This window comes from Dipodomys merriami, unplaced genomic scaffold (assembly GCF_024711535.1).
Source record: "Dipodomys merriami isolate MVZ:Mamm:240054 unplaced genomic scaffold, mDipMer1.0.p SCAF_27, whole genome shotgun sequence".
In the NCBI taxonomy this organism is placed as follows: Eukaryota; Metazoa; Chordata; class Mammalia; order Rodentia; family Heteromyidae; genus Dipodomys; species Dipodomys merriami.
In genome coordinates, this window is record NW_027204159.1 from 4,774,292 (window position 1) to 4,798,564 (window position 24,273).

At 41.5% G+C, this 24,273-nt stretch overlaps 1 protein-coding gene and 1 pseudogene across 2 annotated transcripts in view; both read right to left on the reverse strand.

The window, feature by feature from the left end:
* Epb41l4a (erythrocyte membrane protein band 4.1 like 4A) overlaps positions 1 to 23,974 on the reverse strand; it is a 237,591-nt gene extending 213,617 nt beyond the window's left edge. The window contains exons 1-2 of one of the 2 annotated variants that reach the window (XM_070036044.1): positions 23,481 to 23,974; positions 22,644 to 23,059 (exon numbers count right to left, since the gene is read on the reverse strand). In XM_070036044.1, the coding sequence (XP_069892145.1) occupies positions 22,644 to 22,742 (99 nt within the window). In that variant the 5' untranslated portion in view covers positions 22,743 to 23,059; positions 23,481 to 23,974. The remainder of the gene's footprint in view (positions 1 to 22,643; positions 23,060 to 23,480) is intronic. The other variant, XM_070036043.1, reaches the window with a different exon arrangement.
* Positions 6,930 to 15,164, reverse strand: LOC138837516 (vacuolar protein sorting-associated protein 26A pseudogene; annotated as a pseudogene).
* Positions 23,975 to 24,273: the final 299 nt, after the last annotated feature.

Below are 24,273 nucleotides of genomic sequence, written 5' to 3' on the forward strand. Positions count from 1 at the left end.
TCCTAGCTACTCAGGAGGCTGAGATCTGAGGATTGCAGTTCAAAGCCAGCCTGGACAGGAAAGTCCAGGAGACTCTTATCTCCAATTAATCAACAGAAAACCAGAAGTGTCACTGTGGCTCAAGTGGTAGAGCGTTTGTCATGAGCTGAAGAGCTGAGGGATAGTGCCCAGGCCCAGAGTTCAAGCCCCACAACCAAAAAAATCAAAAAATTAAAACAGGTAATACCTTGATCAGAGAAACAAGAGTTAAAAAAAGATATTTATTCCGAATTGGAAATGAACACCAGTGTAACCAACATGAAGCCTTGAGTTCAAAACCCAGTATTTGCCCCCTTCTCCCAAAAAAGAATGAGGTGTTCCTTCATTTAATACGTACTGCATGTCCAATGTGCAAGGGCCATCAGGGAAGACCTCAGTAAAGGAAATGTTCAAATAACAATTCGAGGAGGTAAGAGTAAGCCATGTATAATTTTTTGGAGGGAAGAGAGTGCTAGGCAGAAGGAGCAGTAAGTACCAAGGTCTTGTGGCAAAGATAAACTCTGTATGACAGGAACAAACTTCGCTCTGACAATCTCAAGGATCTTAAACTTCAGTACTCCGAGAATTTAAGATTAGTAAACTTTTGTCTCTCAAGAAATCTCTTTTTAAATAATTTTAAACCTAAAGCTTTTCATGCATTAAGAAATTGTCCAAAACAATTCTGTTTGAGGACATGTTTGTGGGCACATTTCTCTAAACATGAACACCCTGTCAAAAGCCCATCTAAATAAAACTTTTGCAACTTTATCTCAGGTAGATCACATTAAACAATCCCCAGCTGCAGGCAGAGTTATAACTAGGCAAATTAGCTCCCCTTCATAAGAAGCATTAGTGTGTAGATGGGAGACTGTAGTGGGCAGACAGTTACAGAGATGTGAGGACAGAAGCAAGAAACAGGCAATAAACAGAAACTGAATCTGGAATCAATCACTCTTACCCAAATCAATCCACCTATTTGACACCAATCTTCCCATCAAAGCCTGCCCCCCTCCTGTCAATGCCTGCCCCTCTTCTGATCATGATAACACCTGCTCCCTCCCCAACTTCACTCCCACCATCTACTGCTCCTTTTTTATCTGCTCTAGGCTACTTACACAGGCAGCTCTCTTTGCCTGGAACCTCTGCCGCCCTGTCACCACCATTCAGCCCATATTCTACTTCCTGGAGAACACTGTACTCCATCAGATTCCATGCTGCATACATTAATGTCACCACCACCATTTCCTCCCAGACCCATGTATCACTGTCCTGATCCCCCACTAAGGTTGGCACTCCACACTGGCAAGGACTGGGTTACATTGCTTCACAACTACATCCAGGCTCCAACGTAGTGCTTGGCAGCTGAAAGGCTCTCATAATTATTTTTTTCAAGGAATGATGATCTAAGACCTTCTCACTGTATTCTATCTATCTCTACCACTATGTTACCCCAGCTCTCACCTACTACAGATCCTGGTTACCCCAAGCTCCAGGTGCTGATGGCAACTGCCAGCCTAAAGCCCTAAAATTCCAGTAAGACTCTTCTCTGCTATCACTTATTGCTCACCCTGTCTTACAGCCTCTAGGTAGATCTCCAGTCCTTCCCTTCCCTCATAACACCAACAGAAAGAAATCAATTCCCCTTTGCCTCTTCACTGTCCCATGAGTCCCCTGGGATAAACCTTCCTCTTTTGTATGTTCTTAAAAGCCAAATTCAAGACCTACTTGGTGAGACCCTCATGTCTTTTCTCCATTAGAGATCATGTTTGTAAATTTAGCTGCTTTCTTACGATTCCATGCATGTTTCTTTCCCGCCCCTAGTGTCAGGAAAGGAAGATATTGACATTTACTAAACACTATGAAGTATCAGACACTTCAGGAGATACAGACTGACTAGATGCCTACCAAGTTGTTGAACTTCCACTAACTGCCTCACTCTTCTTTGTGGGCAACTTCTCTTTGCTTTTATTTATTTATTTTGTACTAGGGATTAAAATCTGCCAATTTGTGCTATGCCTTCAGCCCTTTTGTTGTTTATGAGATAGGGTCTTTTTAACTCTGCCTAGGCTTAGCCCAAACTCATAATTCTGTTTCCACCTCCTGGTAGCCAGGATTGCAAGCTTATCTAGCCATGCCCAGTCAATTTGTAGGAAGATTAAATTATAGTCTTATACTATATTTCTTCCTAACAAAATAATAAAGAGAAAATATAGTAATCAAAAAAAACAAAAATAGCTTCACTTTCCTTCCCTTCCCTTCCCAAACTAATAATCCCAAAATGCCTTTCTGTGTCTTATTTATCCATTCCATATGTGAAACTGAAAAGAAAAAAAAAACACCATCACCAGGCACCAGTGACTCATGCCTGTAATCCTAGCTACTCGGGAGGCTGAGACCTAAGGATCACAGTTCAAAGACAGCGTAGGCAGGAAAGTGTGAGACTCTTAACTCCCAATTAACCACACACACACACACACACACACACACAAACACACACACAAAACCACCACCACTACCACTCCCTTGGGGGTGGGGGTGGGGGAGAACAGAAATAGAGCACTAGCCTTGAGCAAAAAAATTTTAGGAACAGTACCCAGCTCTGAGTTCAAGCTCCAGGACTGGCATCAAAAAACAAACAAAAACCTATCTCATGGAGGCTAGGGAATGTATGTGGCTCAGACTAGATTAACCACTGACACAGTCTCCAAGCTAGAAAACTAGGCCCCCCTCCATTATCTAGATGGAAGCCTTCAAGGTTAAATACTTGCTGTCAAGCTGCATTTAACATAGTTACTATCCTGGCTCCCAGAAATCCTTCTCATCACCGTTTATACAATTTCCCACATAAGAAGAAACTAGCTTTTACTATGGAAAAAAATTTAAACCTTATCCTTGCATGCACTAACACATCTAGAAATACCAGAATCCTATGGTAATAGATACATGTGTGGATTGATAGGCTGCATTCCTACCCAATTGTCTTAGTGGGGAGTCTAAGATACCTTAGTAATCATGCAGCAAAGCTTTGAAATGAACCAGGCAGGTAGTCTAAGTAATGTGTGTATTGTGCTGGACATAAAATCCAGAGCCTCATATGTCCTAAGTAAATGCTTTACCACTGAGCTAACCACCATCCAACCCCCTAAGCGACTGTTGCTCATGGTTTTTTGGTTGAGAATGTTCAGAAAACTAGAATTTAGCTCATAAGCTAAATCCATAGCTCATAAGCCATAGATTCCACTCAGAGAAGGAAATTTTGTTGGATGTGTGTGGGAGGGAACAGTATATTTTGTCATCACTTTGTTATCTCAACTTCAGGCAGAAGGTGTAAAAATAACCCTTCAAGAAGATATAAAAACATACTAGGAATAATGGCATTTGCAGGGAAATGAATGGAGCTAGAAGGAATCATGTTGAGCGAGGTAAGCCAAGAATGAAGAAACAAACGGTACATGGTCTCCCTGATAAGTGGATGCTAAATCCAAAATGTTAGGTGATATGACAAAACTAACAGGACTTAAGAAACAAAGAACTCCCACTCATCTGGTTGAACCACTACTAAATATCCCCATGCTGCTGATCACATATATGGTATATAACATGTGAGCACTGTTATATATTACAGACTGTAATAGACAATTTGCTCCAGGAAAGTTAGAATGAACTTGTGACTTTAAATGAGCATCATTATTCCACAATACTGTGAATTTCTGGAAATTATGTAATCACTTAATCACAATAAAAAAAAAAAAAAAGAACCTCGGGGAAGGGAGGGAGGGAGGGGATGGTAGGGGGAAAACAATGGAGGGGGTAACAATGTTCAAGAGGAAGTGTACTCATTACCTCACTCATGTAACTGTAACCCTCTGTATAGTATCTTTACAATAAAAAAAAAAATACTAGGAAGACCAAAGCTCAGTTGACCTGTCTTCTGATCTTCAGAAAGCCCATAGCAGCCAAGTCAATAATTACTGAAGCAAAAAGCATGAGAAAACTTCATGGAAGGCTCTGAAAACCATATGAATCTGTCACATAAAATCATCACCACTCCCCAGGAAATAATCCCTGCATCTGTATCAAGTTTTCTATGATGCCAGATGGGAAATATTGTAAAAACAAATTGATTTATAATAAAACTTTCCCCTTAAACTTTTTTTCAGTAATGCAAGGTGCAGGTAGTTGAGAATGTGCACCTGTTTTCAGTAGCTTTGATTTTTATATATTCAGGGGCTGGGAAGGTGGCTCAGTGGTAGAGCACTTGCCTTGCATGCATGAGGCCCTGGGTTCGATTCCTCAGCACCACATAAGCAAAAAGAAAAAAGCCGGAAGTGGCACTGTGGCTCAAGTGGTAGAGAGCTAGCCTTGAGCTGAAGAGCTGAGGGACAGCGCCTAGGCCCAGAGTTCAGGCCCCATGACCGGACCCCCCCCCCCAAAAAAAAAGCGTGCAAGGCAAGCACTGATTTTTATATATTCAGAAAATGTCATTTCAGTATGCAAAAAAATACTGCTCTTTTGAAAATAACCTTTCTTAAAAATTAAGGGCTCCTAAGGGAGTGAGTGCTCGTGTTTACTCTTTTTTTTTTTTTTTTTGCCTGTGGTGGGGCCTGAACTCTGGGCCTGGGTGCTGTCCCTCAGCTCTTCAGCTCAAGGCTAGAGCTCTACCACTTGAGCCACAGCGCCACTTCTGGCTTTTTTCTTTTTGCTTATGTGGTGCTGAGGAATCGAACCCAGGCCCTCATGCATGTGAGGCAAGCACTCTACCACTGAGCCACCTTCCCAGCCCTCGTGTTTACTCTTAAACACAACTGACCCAATATTTAATATGATACTTAAAAGTTAGGTAACTTTACTTTCTCTCTTTGAATGGGGAAATGACCATATTTTCTAGTAGGATGAATATTCAAAGTTTTTTTTTCTGTTTCAAATTCTTTATTATACATAATGGTTGCACAATTTGAGGTTGGTTAAATACAATTGGTTTTCAAAATCTTGAATATTTTCTAGATTACTACATGCAAATGACCATGAAAATATTTGGCATTTTAAAATTTTGAAACTGAACAGGCACTTACATGAAAGATAACATTACCATTTACAGATGCTCCAGCACATGGTACATGGAACCTCTGGCCAGTAAAGAAGTTGGTTACTGACTTATCAAAGTGCCATACTAGTAAAATAGGCTTCAAGAAATGTAATTTGCATTAGTTTACTCATAAGGTAACGTTAACCGACAACTTGCATTGAAGTATATTAAAAAATATTGGTACAAAAACCAATGAACTTTATTAAGTGAAAGTAGTTTTCACATAGCAGGTCTTGTTTTGGTTCCCAAAGTCCACATTTAGTGTATTTGACACCAGACCCCATGCATTTGAACAGATGATTGCAATCTTTTATATAGATATTGAATTTGGTGTTTAAGAAAAATAGGAATAGGGTGAAGTTTAAATGTGACTTTGAACTAGCCAAAGATCCACATAACATACATAAAATTGTCCAAGTCTAGATAACTATACATGTATCACAGGACCTTCTGAGTCCACCAACCCTGATTTCCTGCTGAAAAGTGAGTATATCTATAAAATCAAGAAAATGGTATTTGCGGGGAGGGGGGAGGCTGGGAAGGGAGGTGAAGGGTAAACAAAGGAGGATGCTGCAATGCTTGGTAAGAAATGTATGCATTATCCTGCCCATGTAATTGTAACCCCTCTGTACAGTATGTTCTCAAATAAAATAAAATAAAATTTAAAAAAAAAGAAAATGGTATTTGCATGCACATGGCAAAAATATTCCTTAAATTAAAAAATATATGTTTCAAAGAATTTATGGAAAAATCACATCGTTTTAGTAAGTTCTAATATGCCAACATATATCACCTCTACATTGCAACAACTGTGGTACTGCTGGAGAGTATCAGAATGGCTACTTAATATGGGGGCAAAGAGTGCCACAATGACATGTCACAAAAAAAATTTTTAATAGTCATATTGCAGAAGACTCCGGAAAAATAAAATGCAAGATGCCATGAAATGGTAGGCCCAAAAATATCTACAGTGAAACATCCCATATGCATTTCTGAAATGCATATGTAAAAATACAATTCTCAAGTATTGAGAAGGCATGTTTTAAAACTATAAACTGTAAGGGCTACTCAGATTTTCTAATTGTATTTGAACACACAAATGTTAATTTTTTGCATGAAGAGAATAAGAGGTAATTATTAGTATGAAAAAGGAGGCATTAAAATCAACATTATTCAGAAAGAAAGCAAAATTTACAAATATCAGCCTGCTCACATGAAAATCCTTAAATGTCTATGCTGACACATATCTGAGTGCTTATCAGTATGCAGTAAAAAAAAAAAAAGGCAGCTTAAGAAATCTCCAGTGTTTCAAAGCACTTTTTAAAAAGTATATAATACATGAAAAACATTTAGTTATACTATATAATAAATGCAGCATTGTAAGATAAAAGGAAGACTATTATATGTGGAATTTTGGCCTTTTTCCTGTTACAAGCTGCAACCATCTTGAACCTGCTCAACTTAAAGGTTACAGCTTTTTGTTGTTCTTGTTTCCTCCTATTCAGCTCACATTTCAGGCTGTTCAGCAAATGTCTGTGATTCTAGAAATTCAAATCGCTGGTGAAAGTTTGTTCTCTGTTTCCTCGGTTTTTCAGGAGCTTTTCTCCATAAAATAATCTCCTGCTTCTTAAAGTACCTTCTGTCTTCCTCATCAACAAGCACTAGGCTCAAAAAATACCTTACTGAAAATTTTTTATTCACATCTCTCATTGTTTGAGTTGGGTCATACCCCATTAAAAACAATCTTATTGGAATTGGTTCACCTTTAACTGGTGCACCATCCATTATTTCATATTCGGCAACTGTTTCTGTTTCTGTAGTGGTACTGAGTCCTATTCCTGTGATCTCTTTTTTTTTTTTTGGGGGGGGGGTTCCGGTCGTGGGCCTGAACTCTGGGCCTGGGCAACTGTCCCTCAGCTCTTCACCTCAAGGCTAGTACTCTACCACTTGAGCCACAGTGCCACTTCCAGCTTTTTTTTTTTTTTTTTTTGCTTATGTGGTGCTGAGGAATCGAACTCAGGACTCAGGCATGCAAGGCAAGCACTCTACCACTGAACCACCTTCCCAACCCCTGTGATCTCTTTTTTGATTAGTTGTAATTCCACGTGCTATATTTTTCTTCTTACTAATAGGAAGTAAATTTTTCCAACAATCACATCCTTTAAATGATACTTTGGTTTATTATATTCAAACTCTATATGTAGAGAACCTTTAATACACACTTCCATTTTAATGAAGTTGTTAACATCAGGATAGGTGGCAAGCTGGTAAACAGTAAGATCATACTCTTTCACCATATCTGTCAGTCTCCTCATTATTGTCACCTTAAGAAAATAGCTCAAGTGGATATTGGCACCAATGTAAGACTCATATGGCTTTTCAACTTGCATAAATTCAAAATCACAACTTCTCTGAGTCAGTTCTCCAGGAAGGGCTAGTTCTTTCACTAGATTTACAAATTCATGAGTTCAATTTGACCTACAAATTCAATTCTAATTTCTTGGTGTTCTAGCCTCTTTCCAGCTGGCTTAAAGGGTAGGTTTACCTTTCCTGAAACAGATTCTCCAACACAGAAGAGATAATATTTTTCTACTTTGCCATCTTCTGTTTTCATTTCTGTCATTTTCCTGGTTTCCTCATCATTAAGAACATTGATCTCACTAAGGGGACTAAAAAAACCTCCAAGGGAACTTATTGGCAAAGCTGCTGCTTACCCCCCACCCCATTTCACTCAGAGAACTCAAGAGAACTCAAGAGAACTCCTGAAGTGGTTCTGTCCACCAGGGTGCCCTGTCACGTGACCCCCTCAAAGTTGTTGTTTGTTTGTTTTTTTAACCTGAAAATATATAAGCAACTCCAAGTTTCTTCACCCCCTTTCACATAGGAAATTTGTGACCTAAGGTCACACTGATCAGCTATCAGCTCAGGATCTGATTTCCTTTGTCACTGTTCTTTGGGAATAGCCATCATGCCTATATCAATACTGTGTTTCCATGACACTGTGGTTGGTAACTGTTGCCTCTGGGTGTGTGAAGGCTAGAAGGCCTGTGACTGTCCACACAAATGAGCCTGGAAGCAGATCCATCATCTCCAAATGAAAACACTTCAGGCATAACTTGGGTAATAGCTTCATCAGAAACCTTGAACGAAATCATATAGCTAAAGTGCTTCTAGATTCCTAACCTATTAAATGGTACACTGAAATCTTTTTTCTAATTTTCTACAAAGCAATAAGTAACTAATATAAGTACAAGAAGGTTATAAATTGCTTCTAAGCTTCTTAGTATCTACCCTATTTATTGTAAATATCCAAATGTTAAGTTTCAGAATATTAATATTTTGGGTTTAGAAGATATACCATCCCAAATCTGACTGGATAGGTTGACATATATTCCATAATTCTATACTGGAATCTGAAAAGGTTTGAGTTTTGCAAACACTTGGTCTCAAGAGTTTCGGATAAGGCACTATAAAATATAGTCCCACTATTTCATATTAATTTCATGCTGGCATATAAATATAAGTAATTTCTTATCAAAATTTCTATGTATATGAAAATCTCTGCCACATATTAAACATTCTGATTTTTTTTTTGTCAGTTCTGGAGCTTGAACTTGGGTTTGGGCACTGTCCCTGAGCTTCTTTTGCTCAAGGCTAGCACTCTACCACTTGAGCCACAGTGCCACTTTTGGCTTTTTCTATTCATGTGGTACTGAGGAATCAAACCCAGGGCTTCATGCATGCTAGTCAAGTACTCTACCACTAAGACACATTCCCAGCCCATATTCTGCTGTTTTATAAGTGAATGTTGTCTCTCCATCTACAGATTAAATTTCCTATGGAATAAGAGTCTTTCAACTTCATTATTCTCACCAGAAATCCTGACAACCCCGGGTTCACAACAAACTCTACATAAACTCTTATGCAAATATGTGCCTACAATTACAGACACACAGCACTGGTACCCTCACACTTAAACCCTATTTGTCTTCAAAACTGTGGCAGAACATGAGGTCAAAATAGTGCCTGAAAGAAAAAAGAAGGCTACATATCCTCCAAGTCCCCTTGTAAGCAGCAGCAGAAGCACAAAATAATCTGAAATAATCCAAATAATAGCCATCAGGGGGAAAGATCTATTAGCCTCTTGATGATTGGCCCATCTGAGTCTTCAATGAAGAGTAATTTCACCTTTCTCACTCTGCTCTGTACCCTCCTGCAGGCAATAAAAAGGTTCACTAATCAGTTTTTAATTTTCTTTCCTGTAGAGATAGTTGGCCTGAAGCTATATACACTCAAGGTAAAAATCATTACAAACTAAAGCTCTAAAACCCTGCCATTAAATAAATTATTCTAGATCTTTTAAATAAGCACTTTCAAAACCCCTAAAACAGAATGCCATGCAATAACTATTATTCTGAAAAGAAGCCCCACATAATCTCTTATGAAAATTTAAATGAAGGAAAGAAAAGACTTAACCAAGAAAGTCCTAACCATAAATCCAAATGCCAAGACAGCACAGTTATCAAGAGAGGCGATGGACCTAGGCAGACTTAATTTTAGAGAGGTGGCAGAAGAGGTTGGGAATACAGGAACACTTGGAACTAGTGGTGAACCTAAGAAATTTTCAATAAATTCTGACATCAGTTGCTACAATCAGCTCTCAGTACTTCCTTCCATGGAGAAAAGAAAACAAGCATGGGTGAGCGGTGAATAAAGAAGTAGGCAGATGGGGAGACCAGAAACAGGGTCTAGGCTCACACACTGGGTCCAGTCCCTCATTTGTAGGATATGAGGAAAGGATTAGATGACTGGAATCTAATTTGTTAAGTGAAATCCAATCAAGTGTAATTTATGTCCCCTTTTCCATAACTTCAACCTGGCATTCTGCTGTCTTTTCAGGGAATTTCACTGGGCTGGATTAACTGAGCATAAGAGACCATGCACATGTTTGGTACTGAGGATTACACAACTGAGCTGCTGGGCAAAAGAATGAATGGCATACAGAAGAAAAAAAAAAAGCAATGGCAGCAGAAACAGATATATAAAAGATTTTTGTGATGTTATGTCTCTAATTCAGATTCTAGATGGTTGAGATACTCTTCATAAACAGAGCTTCAGTGGCCTGTACAGCTGCTGGGATTTTTCACATCTTTGGATAACTATGGACTTTAAAAATGTGCAAGCCAGACAAGACTGTAAAGCTTATATTATGCCAGCTTCAATACCACAAAGATTTGCTACAGTTACCCTTCCCCCCAGTCACAAGGAATCTTAGTCCAATTCCATAAAGCCCTGTCTGTTCCCTAGGTTTTAACCTGCAATCCTACTAGAAATCCCTGAAGATAAGAGTTCAAATTGATAGGGGAGGCTGTGTGTGTTGAGAAGTAGTTTTCTAGCCATTGACATTATTTCCCTAGGGGAGAAAAAACACCAACAACACATTCACCTTTCTCAGAACAAATCTCTAACAATTTCTCAAGTTATTTCAAGGTAACAAATGAAAAATACATATATAAATCACATTTACCTTCCCTAACCCCTTTGTTTATCAAAACTCCCAACGCAAAACTATTCATAAAACAAACACAGACAAGGGGATGGGATGTAGCACAGTGGCAAAGCGCTTGCCTAGCAAGTGCAAAATCCTGCATTCAACCCCTAGTACCGAAAAAGAAAAGACCAAAACATAAATCACAGTCAAATGCCCTTTTTTAAATCATCCAATAATTTTGATTTCCAAGAATAAATAAATAGCAATATGCAAGGCTTTAAAACAGACACAGTTTATTAAGGCACAGTTTCAAGTTATGAAAGCAATAGCATCAGAATGATTAAAATAATCCTTCAATTAGTCCTCTGCCAAACATTTACTGACCACCACCATGTGCTTGGCATTCTTTTAAGTGCTTGATGACATTAACAGTCCATGAAGACACAATGTCACTGAGAGTTTTACAGACATTTTTCTAAAAATATTAACTGTTTTAAACTAGGAATATTACCTCTGCTAAAGTACATACAAACCTACCTTACAAGGACATAGGGAAAATAAACAAGCTATAGTAAAAGTCCTCGTAGATCAATGGACTAGAATTGAGAGTTTGGAAATAAATACTCATATTTATTCTTACTTGGTTTTTAATAAGGGTGCCAGACAATCAGATGGGGAATAAACAGTTCTGTGACAACTGATTAACTTCATATGAAAGTATAAATAATAGATCTAACTGTAAGACCCTGAAAGGGAACAGAAATTAATTTTCATGCTTTGATATAACATCAACAAATAAACACATAAGTAAACTGGGCTTCCTCAAAAATTGATCTTGGTTTTTTTTAATTAAGAAAAATTTAAGCCAGGCACCTGTAGTTCATGCCTGTGATTCTAGCTACTCAGGAGGCTGAGATCTGAGGATCACGGTTCAAAGCCAACCTGGGCAGGAAAGTCCATGAGACTCTTATCTCTAATAAACTACTCAGAAAAGCCAGAAGTGGCACTGTGGCTCAAGTGGTAGAGTGCTAGCCTTGGGCAGAAAGAGGCTCAGGGACAGTGTCCAGGCCCTGACTTGGAAGAGGAGGAGGAAGAAGAAAAAGAAAAAAAAGTTAATTGTATTTGAATATTCATGTGACTCAAATACCTGATAAGACACTCATATATGGTATATTTTAAACATAACTTTTTCACAAATCAGGTAATGAGTACATTTCTTTTTTTTTTTTTTTGTACAATGTTACCCCTTCTTTGCTTCCCCCCAGATTCCTCCTCCTGTTCCTGCCAACAAATTATATAGGTAATTTTCCACATAATGTATACTGAACAGCATAACTGTGTTTATTCACCCTTCCTCCCTTTCTGTGTCTCTCTGGAATATATTTTTAAACTCTTGTACTCAATCATTTAAAAACCAATAAATCAGTTTTTGTTGTTTTTTTTGTTAGCCATGGGGCTTGAACCCAGGGCCTGGGTACTATCCCTCTGTTCTTTTGCTCAAGGCTAGCATTCTACCACTTTGAGCCACAGTGCCACTTACAGTTTTGTGAGTGGTATACTGAAGATAAGAGTTTCATGAACTTTACTGTCCTGGCTGCCTTCAAACCATGATCCTCAGATCTCAGCCTTCTGAGTAGCTAGGATTACAGGAATGAGCCAGTTTTTTGACTTGGCTGAGAATCTCAATGGACATCTCTCTATACAAATGGGCAATCAGCACATGAAAAGATACTCAACCATTAAAATGCAAATCTAAACAACTGTGAGATACCACTTTGCACCCAACAGGATGGTCATAATAAAAAAGATTATAAAAATTGTTAATGAGCTGGGTGCCGGTGGCTCACACCTGTAATACTAGCTACTGAAGAGGCTGAGATCTGAGGATCACGGTTCAAAGCCAGCCCAGGCAGGAAAATTCATAAAACTAATCTCCAATAAACCACCAGAAAACCAGAAGTGGCGCTGTGGCTCAAGCGGTAGCGCGCTCGCCCTGAGTTGAAGAGCAGCAGGGACAGCACCCAGGCCCAGAGTTCAGGCCCCACAACCAGACCTTCCCCCCCCTGCCCCCATGCCCCCCCCACCCAAAAAAAAATCAGAAATTGCAACCATTTTATTGCTGGTAAGAATGTAAACTGGTACAACCATTGTAGAAAATGACTTGGCACTCCATAAACTGTTATATTTCCAATCCTAAAAAAAAATGCAATTAGGAATTTGGAAAATTAGGAAACTGGGAAATTTAGCAAATTAGGGAAAATGTCTGCATAAAAATCTGTACATGGCCGGGCACTGGTGGCTCACGCCTGTAATCCTAGCTTCTCAGGAGGCTGAGATCTAAGGATCACGGTTCAAAGACAGCCCGGGCAAGGAAAGTCCATGAGACTCTTATCTCCAATAAACCATTAGAAAACTGGAAGTGGTGCTGTGGCTCAAGCGGTAGAGCACTCACCTTGAGCTGAAGAGCTGAAAGATAGTGCCCAAGCCCAGAGTTCAAGCCCCACAACCAACCAAAAAAAAAAAATCTGTACATGAATCTTCATGATAACATTATTTAGAATTTAAAATCACCAAAATGTAAGCATGAGCCAAAAGTCCATCAACTCATGAAAGTTGATTATAAATACACTATACCCATACCATAGAGTATTAAATATACAGCTATAAAAAGACATGAAGCATTAATATATGCTATATTATGAATGAATCTTATAAACATTATGCTAAGTGAAAGCTGGTCACAAAAGAACATATATTATATGAATCCACCATGAAATATCCAGACTACGCAAATCATGTGGGGAGGGGGATGATGTGAGGAGTTAGAAGGAAATGCAGAGTGGACTGTTAATGTTTGAAAATTCATTGTGGTGTTGGTCTCAATTCTGAATATATGGGAAACCCATGGTATTATATACTGTAAAAGAGTGAATTGCCTAGTATATCATTTATATATCTCAAGCTGCATAAGCAGTTGAGTCAAACTTGTGTATTATATGTTCTGAAAAAGCAAAAAGGAATGTTTCAGATTCATTAGCATATGTCCATAAAGAGGTCATTTTTCTCATTCCAATTAATTTAGCCAGTCAACATTAATTCTTTGATGTCTACCATTTCTTAGTAACTGGGCATGACAAGGAATCTCCTAAGAAATATCTAGTCCCCTTCCTCAAGGATTTCCATACAATTGCCACTTGTAAGGCATAAAGCTACAGGCTTCATGTATAGCATCTCAAAATATGGTGAAAAGACTAACCATAATTTTACAAATAAGGAAAAACACTCAAAAAGTTAACTTGCCTGTGTTTACAGTGCTAAGCAAAGGAAGAGAGATTAAAAGCCAGATGAACTATGGCTAAAGCCTGTCCTCTTCACCCCACTATATTCCTTCCAGGATGAGGTAGGCAGGAAACCATAGAAACTACTATATGGAGGACAGGCTTAGTTAAGTTTGGAAGAATGACCATAGAAATGAGGAAATAAATTCAGATTTTGCTTGGGATGCTAAAAGTATGTGAAAATTTAAGGATCCTGGCCCAAAGGAGAAAGCAGGCATACTGTTGGTGGCCAAAACACCCACAACCCCCTACTCCTCTCCTTATTTAGCTCCTCTCCAGAGCAGCCACTGGCTATTGGGAAACTGATTCCAGCCCTACCCAACTCCCAGAAGGATCCTTGATGTAAAGATGATCTTGTTACCATGTGACTCGAAAACAATCATTCAGACCAAAGGGCACATAGAAAAGTCTGCAAGACTTTTGGAGAAAGCAGGACTACTTCCATTCCTATCTAGCACATTACCATATATGAATATCATCTTGTCTCAGAACCCTCTGACCATCCTGTTCAGTCTGCAGACTGCAGTGACTCCCATGATGGCAGAGAAAGGGAGAGATGGGAGAGCAGGGCCTTGACATTATGTACCTGCCCTGAGTGTTTTCTTGGCCCCTGGAATCCCTGATAGGTTAGCTGATAAATTTCTTCACACTGAGGCAGCCTTGCAATGGGATCTCCATAGGAGAGCAAAACATTTTAATCAACAGAGTGTGGTATCATTCACCAACATCCACCAAACTAGGGGTAGCAGGTTTGGAAGGAGCAGAGGGATAAGAACTGGGGCTTAGGTATCTACTGTGGTATACAGGAAGCAATAAGAAATACACATAATGCAGGTAATGAGAAGGAAGCCAAAACTGAGGAGACTGATTGTGGTCCACATCTTATAGATGTGGGGTTTCACATTCCAGCAGTGGCTGAGGCAATGTTACTGGATGCACTGCTGGAACATGATAAAAGGAGACCACACAGCAGCCCAGTAAGGAGGCCAAGTGGGTGTGAAGGCCACACTAAGAGCCGTGAGAACAGAGGACAAAAAAAAAAGTTCTGACAAGGACCACTACAGACAACAGAGGCTCAAGACTGCTTCTCAAACTTTGATAGTGGGATCCGAACAACTTACATACACAAATGGCACCTGTGGGCTAGCTCAGGAACCTGAACTTCAGTCACATCACTGCTCATGTGAAAAGACAGATTGCAAACAATTTCAACCACCTTCCGGAAAGCCATGCCCACAAAACTGGAAATTCAGTTGGTTGGTTGGTTGGTGTCAACATTGCATACTTGATCAACACTGGCATCGGAGGACACAAAGCCCCCAGTCTGACAGACTAACAGTGAGAATACTTTTTAGACATGATCTCTCCCCGGTCTATATCACAGTCCATTAGTGGACAGAAATAACACCTGTTCTATTTGTACTGCCTAACCTTGAACTCTTTATCCCTTTCCTCTCCTGTTGCTCCCAACTTCCATTACATGCAATGCCTGTACTGGTGCCTACCGAACACAGAAAGCAAAACTGAAAAAAACAGAAGACAAAAAGTAGAAATCAACAAGAAGATACACACCCTGCCCCACCACCTCCTCTTTGTTTCACACTGCTGTGATGTGTTATCCTGCCATTCAGTCTTCTCTCTTTGATTCTTTAACAGTGAGGTGGATCTTTGCCTCTGACAGAGATCAGAATGAGGTCCTGGGGAGAATTTAAGCCCTCTGTCATGTGTTTCTACAGTTTGTCTTATGCTATAGTTATTTTAAAAAATACATAAATAAGCTGGAAATTCAGTCACTACCTGTGGTTTATGGTAGGCTCACAATGTATCCTTTCTAAATAATATGCTACCAGGCACCAATGGCTTGAGCCTGTAATCCTAGCTCCACAGGAGGCTGAGATCTGAGGATCAAAGTTCAAAGCCAATCCCAGCAGAAAAATCCAAAAGACTGTTAGTACCAAATAAACAACAAAAAGTCAAAAGTAGAAGTATGGCTCAAAGTGGTAGGACATCAACTGTGAGCAAAAAAGCCAAGCAAAAGCTCAAGGTCCTGAGTTCAAGCTCTAGTTCTAGCACAATAAACAATGTTCTACAGCCAGCCCTAAAATCATCCCTGCTGACCCTCCCTTCCCATCTGACCTTTTGTTGTCTGGGTGAGCTATCACTGGCACTCCAGGTTAGCACTCCCACACTTTCCTTAACATATCAGTCTCCCCCACTAGGAAACAAGTTTCACATTTGGAAAAGCAGCCTATCCTTTTCAGTGATGATTAGGACATTCTCCAAAGGAGCCATTTAGCCCTTGGGAATCTCCTTACAAGAATGTTTAGTTACAGAGTAAGGGATTAACATAGACAACATTAAGAAAAAATATCTGTTTCACTCTAAAAAACAAAAGAAAAAACAGGAAATGGGTCAGGGAGCACAGGAATGTCATGCACATTTTCAAGAAGGGTACAAACTCTCTACATTGCAGTTGCAAGCTTTTTGAGTCACAAAGTAAACTGACTGGTTCCTGAACTCACACACCTAGTCTATACTACAACATGTGATAACAGGTGCCTTTTTAATCTTAACATGTGAAACTTGGAGACAAACTCATGATGCAGAAGCAAATAGCAATTAGTCATTACAACCCCAAGCAAGCTGACCAGGAACAACATGTACAAGCTTTACCTGTGCTTAAAGGCTGGAGATAAAGCTCTGCCAAAGCAGTCAAAAGGAGAAGGCGAGATACAACCAACCTGATCTCTGACTAGTCAGGTTTACTACAGGCCTGTAGACAAATATACTTCACATCGAAGTGAAAAACAAAATTTTTCATAGAAATAAAATATTCTATTAGTTTACTCTGGCATTTTTGTAACCTAGCAGGTGCCTTAACTAAGATGTGTATGAAAAATAGATGAGCACTTAATTCTACTTCTTAGCTGCTCAGCTGAATATGTGTTTAAGGAAAAACAAAGGATACAACAAGGCTCAAGAGCATCTGGAATGTTTGATAAACTCCACAGCTGTGCAAGCAGGAGGGAAAGTCCTTTTGGCAGATAGGTATAGATAAACCAGGTAGGGTGCTGAACCAAACAAAAAATGACATTTGGACTTTATCTCTAGACCAGAATGAGCCACTACAAGAATGGATAAACAGGAAAGCCTCCCATATTAAAGAATTATCTGGCTCTATGGTCTGGGATAAAACATGACACATTCCAAAGCATGTGGGGGGAGGGGGGAAACAGGCACAGGGATAGGGATCACTTTTTCATCTTGTAAATATCTTAACAAACCAAACGAATGTCCACAGGCCTAATCAGAAGTTAGTCTGGACTTTTGCTCATTCAATTTAGATTTAACCTTATTTATCCCACTCATGCTGAAAACATTGCATTCATTTGACTTTAGTTCAAACTTAGTTCAACTTATAGAATTAAAGAGTAGACAGATATAATGACTGGGCTACAAAAAGTCTGGTTCATCATCAATCAAGAACATTATAAGCCCCTGGAGAAAGGGAGTCATCGGCTGCTCCAGGTAACTAATCTTTCTCCCTTAGTGTTTAAATTATATTCAAGTCATGGATAATAAAAGTCATTTCAGTACCCTTTCAAGAAAAAAATCTTTATGAAATACTGAAGAGGTATTTATGCAGCCTCAACTGGGATGTCACATACGAATTTTAGAAAGTTGGTGCAGCCGTATGGAAGAAGGACACTTTCCATTCCACTCACATCTGACTTTCTAACCTATGAAGACCATCGGTCCACTTCCATTAATAGAAATGCTACTGCACATTACTCCTACTTCGGGTCTAACTCTAAGTTATGTGTTTGATACAAAAAGCCACAGGTATTCATATATATGTCTAATATATGAAAAGCTACTGCTTTTCACTTTTCCCTCAATCTTCTGAGATGTTTTCTGTACCAATTCAAATGCAATGAAAATTACAATTCTTTTCAAGTGAGATGCCTATGGTCTAAAACCTCACCTTGTAATTATTTTTCTGGCTTACTAGGAAATTACTGACCAAAGGATCAGAACTGACTCACAGTAATTCTCAAACCTTGGGATGGTAAGGAGGTAACATTATTTAACTGCTAATGCACACATTGTATGTTTTGACTGGGTAAACTGAACAACATATCTCAAAGCCATTAAAAATGTTAGTGGAGATTCTATCTTAATGCCATATTAATTCATTAATTCAGCCAACATACCTAGAGAAAAACCTACAACCTTTATGTTTACTAAGGTCGAAAAGCTTGATGAGTGAAAACATGACTCTCATATTTGCAACAGCAAGTCTGAGGCCTAAATTTATAATCACACCTTGTGACTTTTTTTCCCTGAGAAACTTTATGCTAGCCAAATAAAATCTAGAAAAGTAGTATGACTCACCAAGTTTAGGTTCCTAAAAGAGCATAAAGAAAGATCTCTATTCTGGCTCAGAGAATTACAAAAGGCCTAACAAAAGTGTCCTAGAACAAACATTACTCAAAAAAAAATAGAGACCAACCATAGCAGAAATTCTTAAGTTGAATAAACAATAGAGATAGCAGCAGAGGACAAACAGCTAAAGGCCATTGTGAGAGTGCAACATACAACCAATAGTTTGCAGCTTATATAAACTTGGTCTTTTCAAATCTTGGATAGAGCTCAAACAATGAACTGGGGGGGGGGGGGGGGGAGGGGGAGGAAACTTCCTGCTAGTCAAATGAGGCTACGTCCAAGGCAAGAATGCAAATGCCTATGTAACATTAATAGTGACACAAAAATACTACAGTTTGTTTTGCCGTTTGTTCAATAAAATGTTATTTTCCACTTATGTAATATTTATTTGAACATATAAGGTATGTGGTTATTAGCATCAAGCTGAAATAATTTCAATGGCAACACATTGATTCTTTTTTCTAAAGTTGATATAAAACTTTTACCTAAGTTTTAGATAATTACTTCATAACTAGTTTTTTAATGTGTGATAAATCCATAGAGTACTTTTCAAAATTGCACACATTAAAAAAAAATGTTTTGCCTAGCCTCTCTTCATTTCTACATTGTTTACCACAATTAAGCTTGGAACTCATAATGCATTATTATATCAATACTACAAGCAAATTCTTTTTGTTGTTAGTTTTTTTTAAGTAATTCTTCAGTAACTATTTAGAAATCAGCAAAATTTTCTTTATTAGAGGATAAAATATGTGAATGATTTTAATGCAAAGTTGGCTGTTTCTATTTCTTTTGAGGATAGAAAAATAAGGAGGGTCATCTCAAAATAAATATTAAAAAACACTTTGAAAAATAAAAAGTGATACTTTTGTCTTAATTTCAGAGGAAAGATTTTGCTTGCCTAAGTTATTTTTACTGCTATTTTCAGAAAATAGTTTACATGTTAGTAATAGTTTACATGAAGCCAGGTAACCATGGCTCACGCCTGTATTCCTAGCTACTCAGGAGGCTGACATCTGAGAATAATGGTTCAAAGCCAGCCCATGAAGGAAAGTCCATGAGACTCTTATCTCCAATAAACCACTAAAAAACTGGAAGTGGCGTTGTGGTTCAAGCAGTATAATGTTCGCCTTGAGTTAAAGAGTGCAGGGACAGCACCCAAGCCCAGAGTTCAAGCCCCACAACTGTCAATAAATATATCAGGCACATGAAGTGAAAAATCAGTATTTTCTAGCAATATATAATTATAGTTTCATGAAAATACTAAAATATTCAAAATATATGCAAAAACATGCTTGCAGTAATAAGGTTAAAATAAAGTTGAAAGTCAGTTTTTGCCTACCAATTTTCCATTGTTTTTCTTCTTTTTTTTTTTTTTTTTTTTTTTTTTGTCGGTCATGGGGCTTGAACTCTGGGCCTGGGCGCTGTCCCTCAGCTCTTCAGCTCAAGGCGAGCGCTCTACCACTTGAGCTACAGCGCTACTTCCGGTTTTCTGGTGGTTTATTGGAGATAGGAGTCTCACAGTCTCACGGTCTCTCCTGCCCAGGCTGGCTTTGAACCGCGATCCTCAGATCTCAGCCTCCTGAGTAGCTAGGATTACAGGCGTGAGCCACCAGCGCCCGGCTATTGTTTTTCTTCTTATCCTTCCAGCATTTACAAGTGGATTTCCTGGTATAATAGCTTCAACTAGAATTAAGTTTCTGAGCATTTTTTCAAGTTTAAAACTTTAGAAATAGTTTAACATACTAAATTTCAGGTATACTGCCTGAAGGTCTGACTTTTCTGACTCAATACTTAGAAATTCCTGAAATTTTTCATCAAAATTTGCTCATTTTCTACGATCTGAAGATGTAAGCATTTCTTTTCTGCATTCAAAGCAGTGTAAGATCTCTCTTACTTTAGAAAGTACATAGCATTATCTTTGTTTTTAATTAGTAACAACCAAAATCATCTCAAAAGAAAATACATAATAGTAGCCATAGGCTATTAACTTTAAATCATTTACTTTTTCACGCATGAACTAAAGGAGAAACTAATTTATCTAATTACAATAATATACAATAGCTGTACCTATATATCATAATGCAAGAAAGTTAGGAAAATGTTTTTATCAACGGTCAAGTATACACAGAATAAAATACGTGTATAATTAAATGTATTTGAGTATCATTTATATGTGAGGTGCTTTTTCCCAACCTTCTATCCTTGATAAATGTTTTAGTTTAGTGGATACAAGTATAGAGGTATTAACACATGCAACATGGCAGTTACAGAAAATATGGTTCTTCAGCAGACAACATCTGTGTTACACACATGGCCTTCAAAATAATCATAGCATGCTTTTATGACACCAAAAGAGTCCAAGCCTGGTGTGAAATGATTACTTCCAACCAAAGCCTGCTTAACTTATTGTTTAGTTATATGGCATACAGCCAGAATAACAGTATTATAAAGTTGATGGTGCCTTTGAATTACTACACAATTTTCAACTTGTTAGTAAAACAAGATAAGCACCATTTGGGTTATTAAAAATGATTATGGATCAGGACTTTTGATTCCTGTTTCTTTGACAAAATTGTTTCTATTTGACCCCAAGACTTGCCTGCTCTCTTGACAGAATAATGTACATACTGCACAGCTGAAAGGAGTATGGCTTTCATGATTAAATAGGAAGCTTACACCACAGATGACTTTAGACTCCAGATGAGTTTAGGCTTTTGCACTTCAGAAAGATCTCTTTGTTGTTTTAATATTGGATCATCACTTATCTTTTTCTAATTGTTTCCACTCACACACCACAGTCTATGTATCACCAAGAACAGGGCGTTTATAATTTTATTTTATTCTATCTATTCACATAGTACACCATAGAATGTTCCATCATCTTGTAAGTTCCTTCCCAGATCTCATTGACCTGGCCAGGGGCGTATTTGGGAACATAAAAGTTGAAAATACCAAATGAACATTGTCTCCCAAAAGGGTCTATGTTATAGGTCACATAAGAACACACCAAATAAGAATCGGATTGGATTTTGCTTATTAATAGTTAATGCGGAAATAATAATATCTTAGACAACTACCTCAATTAGGAAAGAGTTCACAATCGTATAGCTTTGATTGACTTTGCCCAGTTTCTCCTACAAAAGGCTCATACCTGTGAACTTAGAATACTATAACCCAAAACAGCCACAGTTATGCCTGCAATTTCTAGCCAGGAACAACTAGCTACCCTAGTATGGGTAAAGTTATGTAAAAGTGGATTCGCACCAGGCAATGCCCAGGGCTTCCTCCTCCCCGCCGCCCCCGCCTGCCCCACCCCCACCCCACATCACCATTAGGATTAGATTTTGAAATGACAGGACTGGGCCAGGACACTTAGCATCGGGGCCTTGCGTTTCCCAGTCCAGCCAGCTCTATCAAAGGGGGGCCAGGCCGCCCTTATCTAAAAATGCCTTAGTGATTCAAACTGAAGGGGAAGGAAAACCAAACAATAAAACGCCCGGGATTCGGTCCCCCGCTGCAGTTACAACTGTGGGGAGGAAGGAAAACGAGCGCGCAGGCGCAGCCTCAGGTTGTCAGGTATAAACTTAAGCAGGCGCCTGAATGAAGGGAAGTGGATCAGGGTAGGAGTGCTCCTCAGGCTTTTTGTTTGGGCTCTGTTGTTAGTAGGAACTGCACCTTGAACGACTACAAGCCGGAGCGCAGTTACTCCGGAGTGCTTTGAGAAATAGGGAGGTGGACGGAAAATTATTGTTTTCAGTGCAAACGTTAATGCATTACTTAGCGACAAACTCGAGGAACCCCGTCACCCACCGAGACCCGGAGAGTTAGGTGACTTCCCCAGGAACGCTATCAAGGGAAGGGGAGGAAAAGAAAGAAAAGAAAGGGCCTTCCACAGGGCCTATAGGAATCATGCCTTCCACGGCGGGGTGGAGTGCAACCTGTCTTATTCCATTCTGAGCCTCTCCGGGGGCTTCCAGGGGAAGAAATGGGTGGTGGGCAGCTGTCCCCGCTGCAGGGCGGTGAGTCTCGGCCGGGAGTGGGCGCGTTCGCTAACCTCTGGGACGTCAAACTTACTTTACCAGGACCTCGAAGTTCACCAACCCGGACACGTCCGTCCTCCCTCGGTCTGCGCTCAGGGACAGCCGGCCCTCCCGGCTCCCCGCACACAAAGCCGAGGACTCCGGAGCCCTCCGGGCTGCCAGCCTGCCCCCCCCCCCCACACACACACACCCCGCCCGGAACACTTCCCGGACGCACTTACCTTGATGCCCTGTTGCTGGGTGGTGAGGGTTAACTTGGATTCATCCAGGAGCAAAACTTCGCAATAAAATTCTTCCGGAACAGCGCAGAAGCAGCCCATGTCGGCTGCCACCGTCTGCAGCCCGGAGAGAAAGCGGCGACCCAAGCGCCCAGACGCCCCCTCGCCTCACGCACGGAGCATTAATGTCTCGTCCGGACCGGAGCCGGAGCCGGAGCCGGAGCCGGGGCGGGAGGACCAGCGAGCGGCTCCCGGTGGGCTCCGGGAAGCGGGCCGGGCGGAGCCGGCGGGGCAGGTCAGCGCCCGGGCGCCGCCGGGGAAGCACGGGCGGAACTGGGCGCGGAGGGCGGCGGCGCGTCCCCGCGCATCCTGCAGCTCCGGCTCCTGAAGGCAGGGGCGACGCGGCTCCTCCCGCAGCCCTGGGAACGACAAGAGTGGCCGGGCAATGGGGGGGTGAGGGGGACGGACACACACACAAGGAAGGGACAAAGGCGAGACACCCTCCCCGGACTGGAAGTCCCTAGACGTTCGGTCGCTCCCTCCCACCCACGCCAGGTCAGCCGCCCGCCGCGACGCACTGGCCGCCCCTCGGGGCGCGGAGTCTCCCGCGGGCGCGCACTTCCAGAGCCGACCCCGCCCCGCGCCCCTCACCCCCGCCCCGCGCCCCCCACCCCCACCCCGGGCCCCGGGTCGGCTGAGGGTAGGGTTTCTCTTTTGTATCGGCCACACGTCCCATTCAGGGGCGCAGGGGCAGAGGCGAGGGTCGACCACCCCTCACGCCCCAACCCTCGGGCAGCGAGAGGCCGGAAGAGGACTGGAAAGGGCAGCGGGGCTGCTTACCGAAACCAGCGAGGGCAGGTCAGCTCGTCGCGGGGTGCGCTGGCCGTCTAGGGGCTCCCGAACTCATCACGGGAGCTGGAGGGCCGCGGCGGGTTGGGGAGCGGGGGGAGGCAAGTTCAAGCTCTCCCTCTGGGCATGCCCGGCCGCCGAGTAGGAGCGCTGCTTCGGCCGAACATTCAGGAAAGCCGGGAGTCGGGGGTATCTGCGCGGTGGAGCCGCGGGTGCGGGGCTGGTTGCGCCGCGCGCTGGGGCCGGGGGTGCGCCCCGGGCGCACGCCAGGCCCCGCAGGCTCCGGGGAAAGTTCTTTTGGCAGCGCGAGAGGGGGCGCCCCGGGCGGAAGCAGCCCAGGTACTCCCGGGCCCGGCCCTGGCGTGGGCAAAAGAAAGGCCCGCAGCGACGCGGCAGCCCCAGGACCTCAGCCGGGCGCCCGTCAGCTGGGGACGGAGGGCGGAGCGGCTAGGTGCCGCCGACAGGTCTCGTCGAGAGAACCGCGTGCAGCGAAGCGCCGGAGCCCCAGCGGCCGTCGGGAGGTCGCGGTGTCCGTTTCCCTGGGAGACCGGGAGGCTGGCTCCGAGAGGGCCGGGCGCAGTTGTGCTCCCACCCACCCAGCCTTGGGCGAACCCAGTCCCACGCCCTCCGCGCGGCCCGCCGCCGTCAGGACTGGCGGGCACAATAGCTCTGAGGCTGCAGTGACCCCTGGTGGGTCCCCGTGTCCGTGCACAGGCAACAAGGCTGAGTTAGGGCCGAAACTGAGACTCAGGGAGCAGGTGCAGCCGGGGCTCTCCAGCTGGGA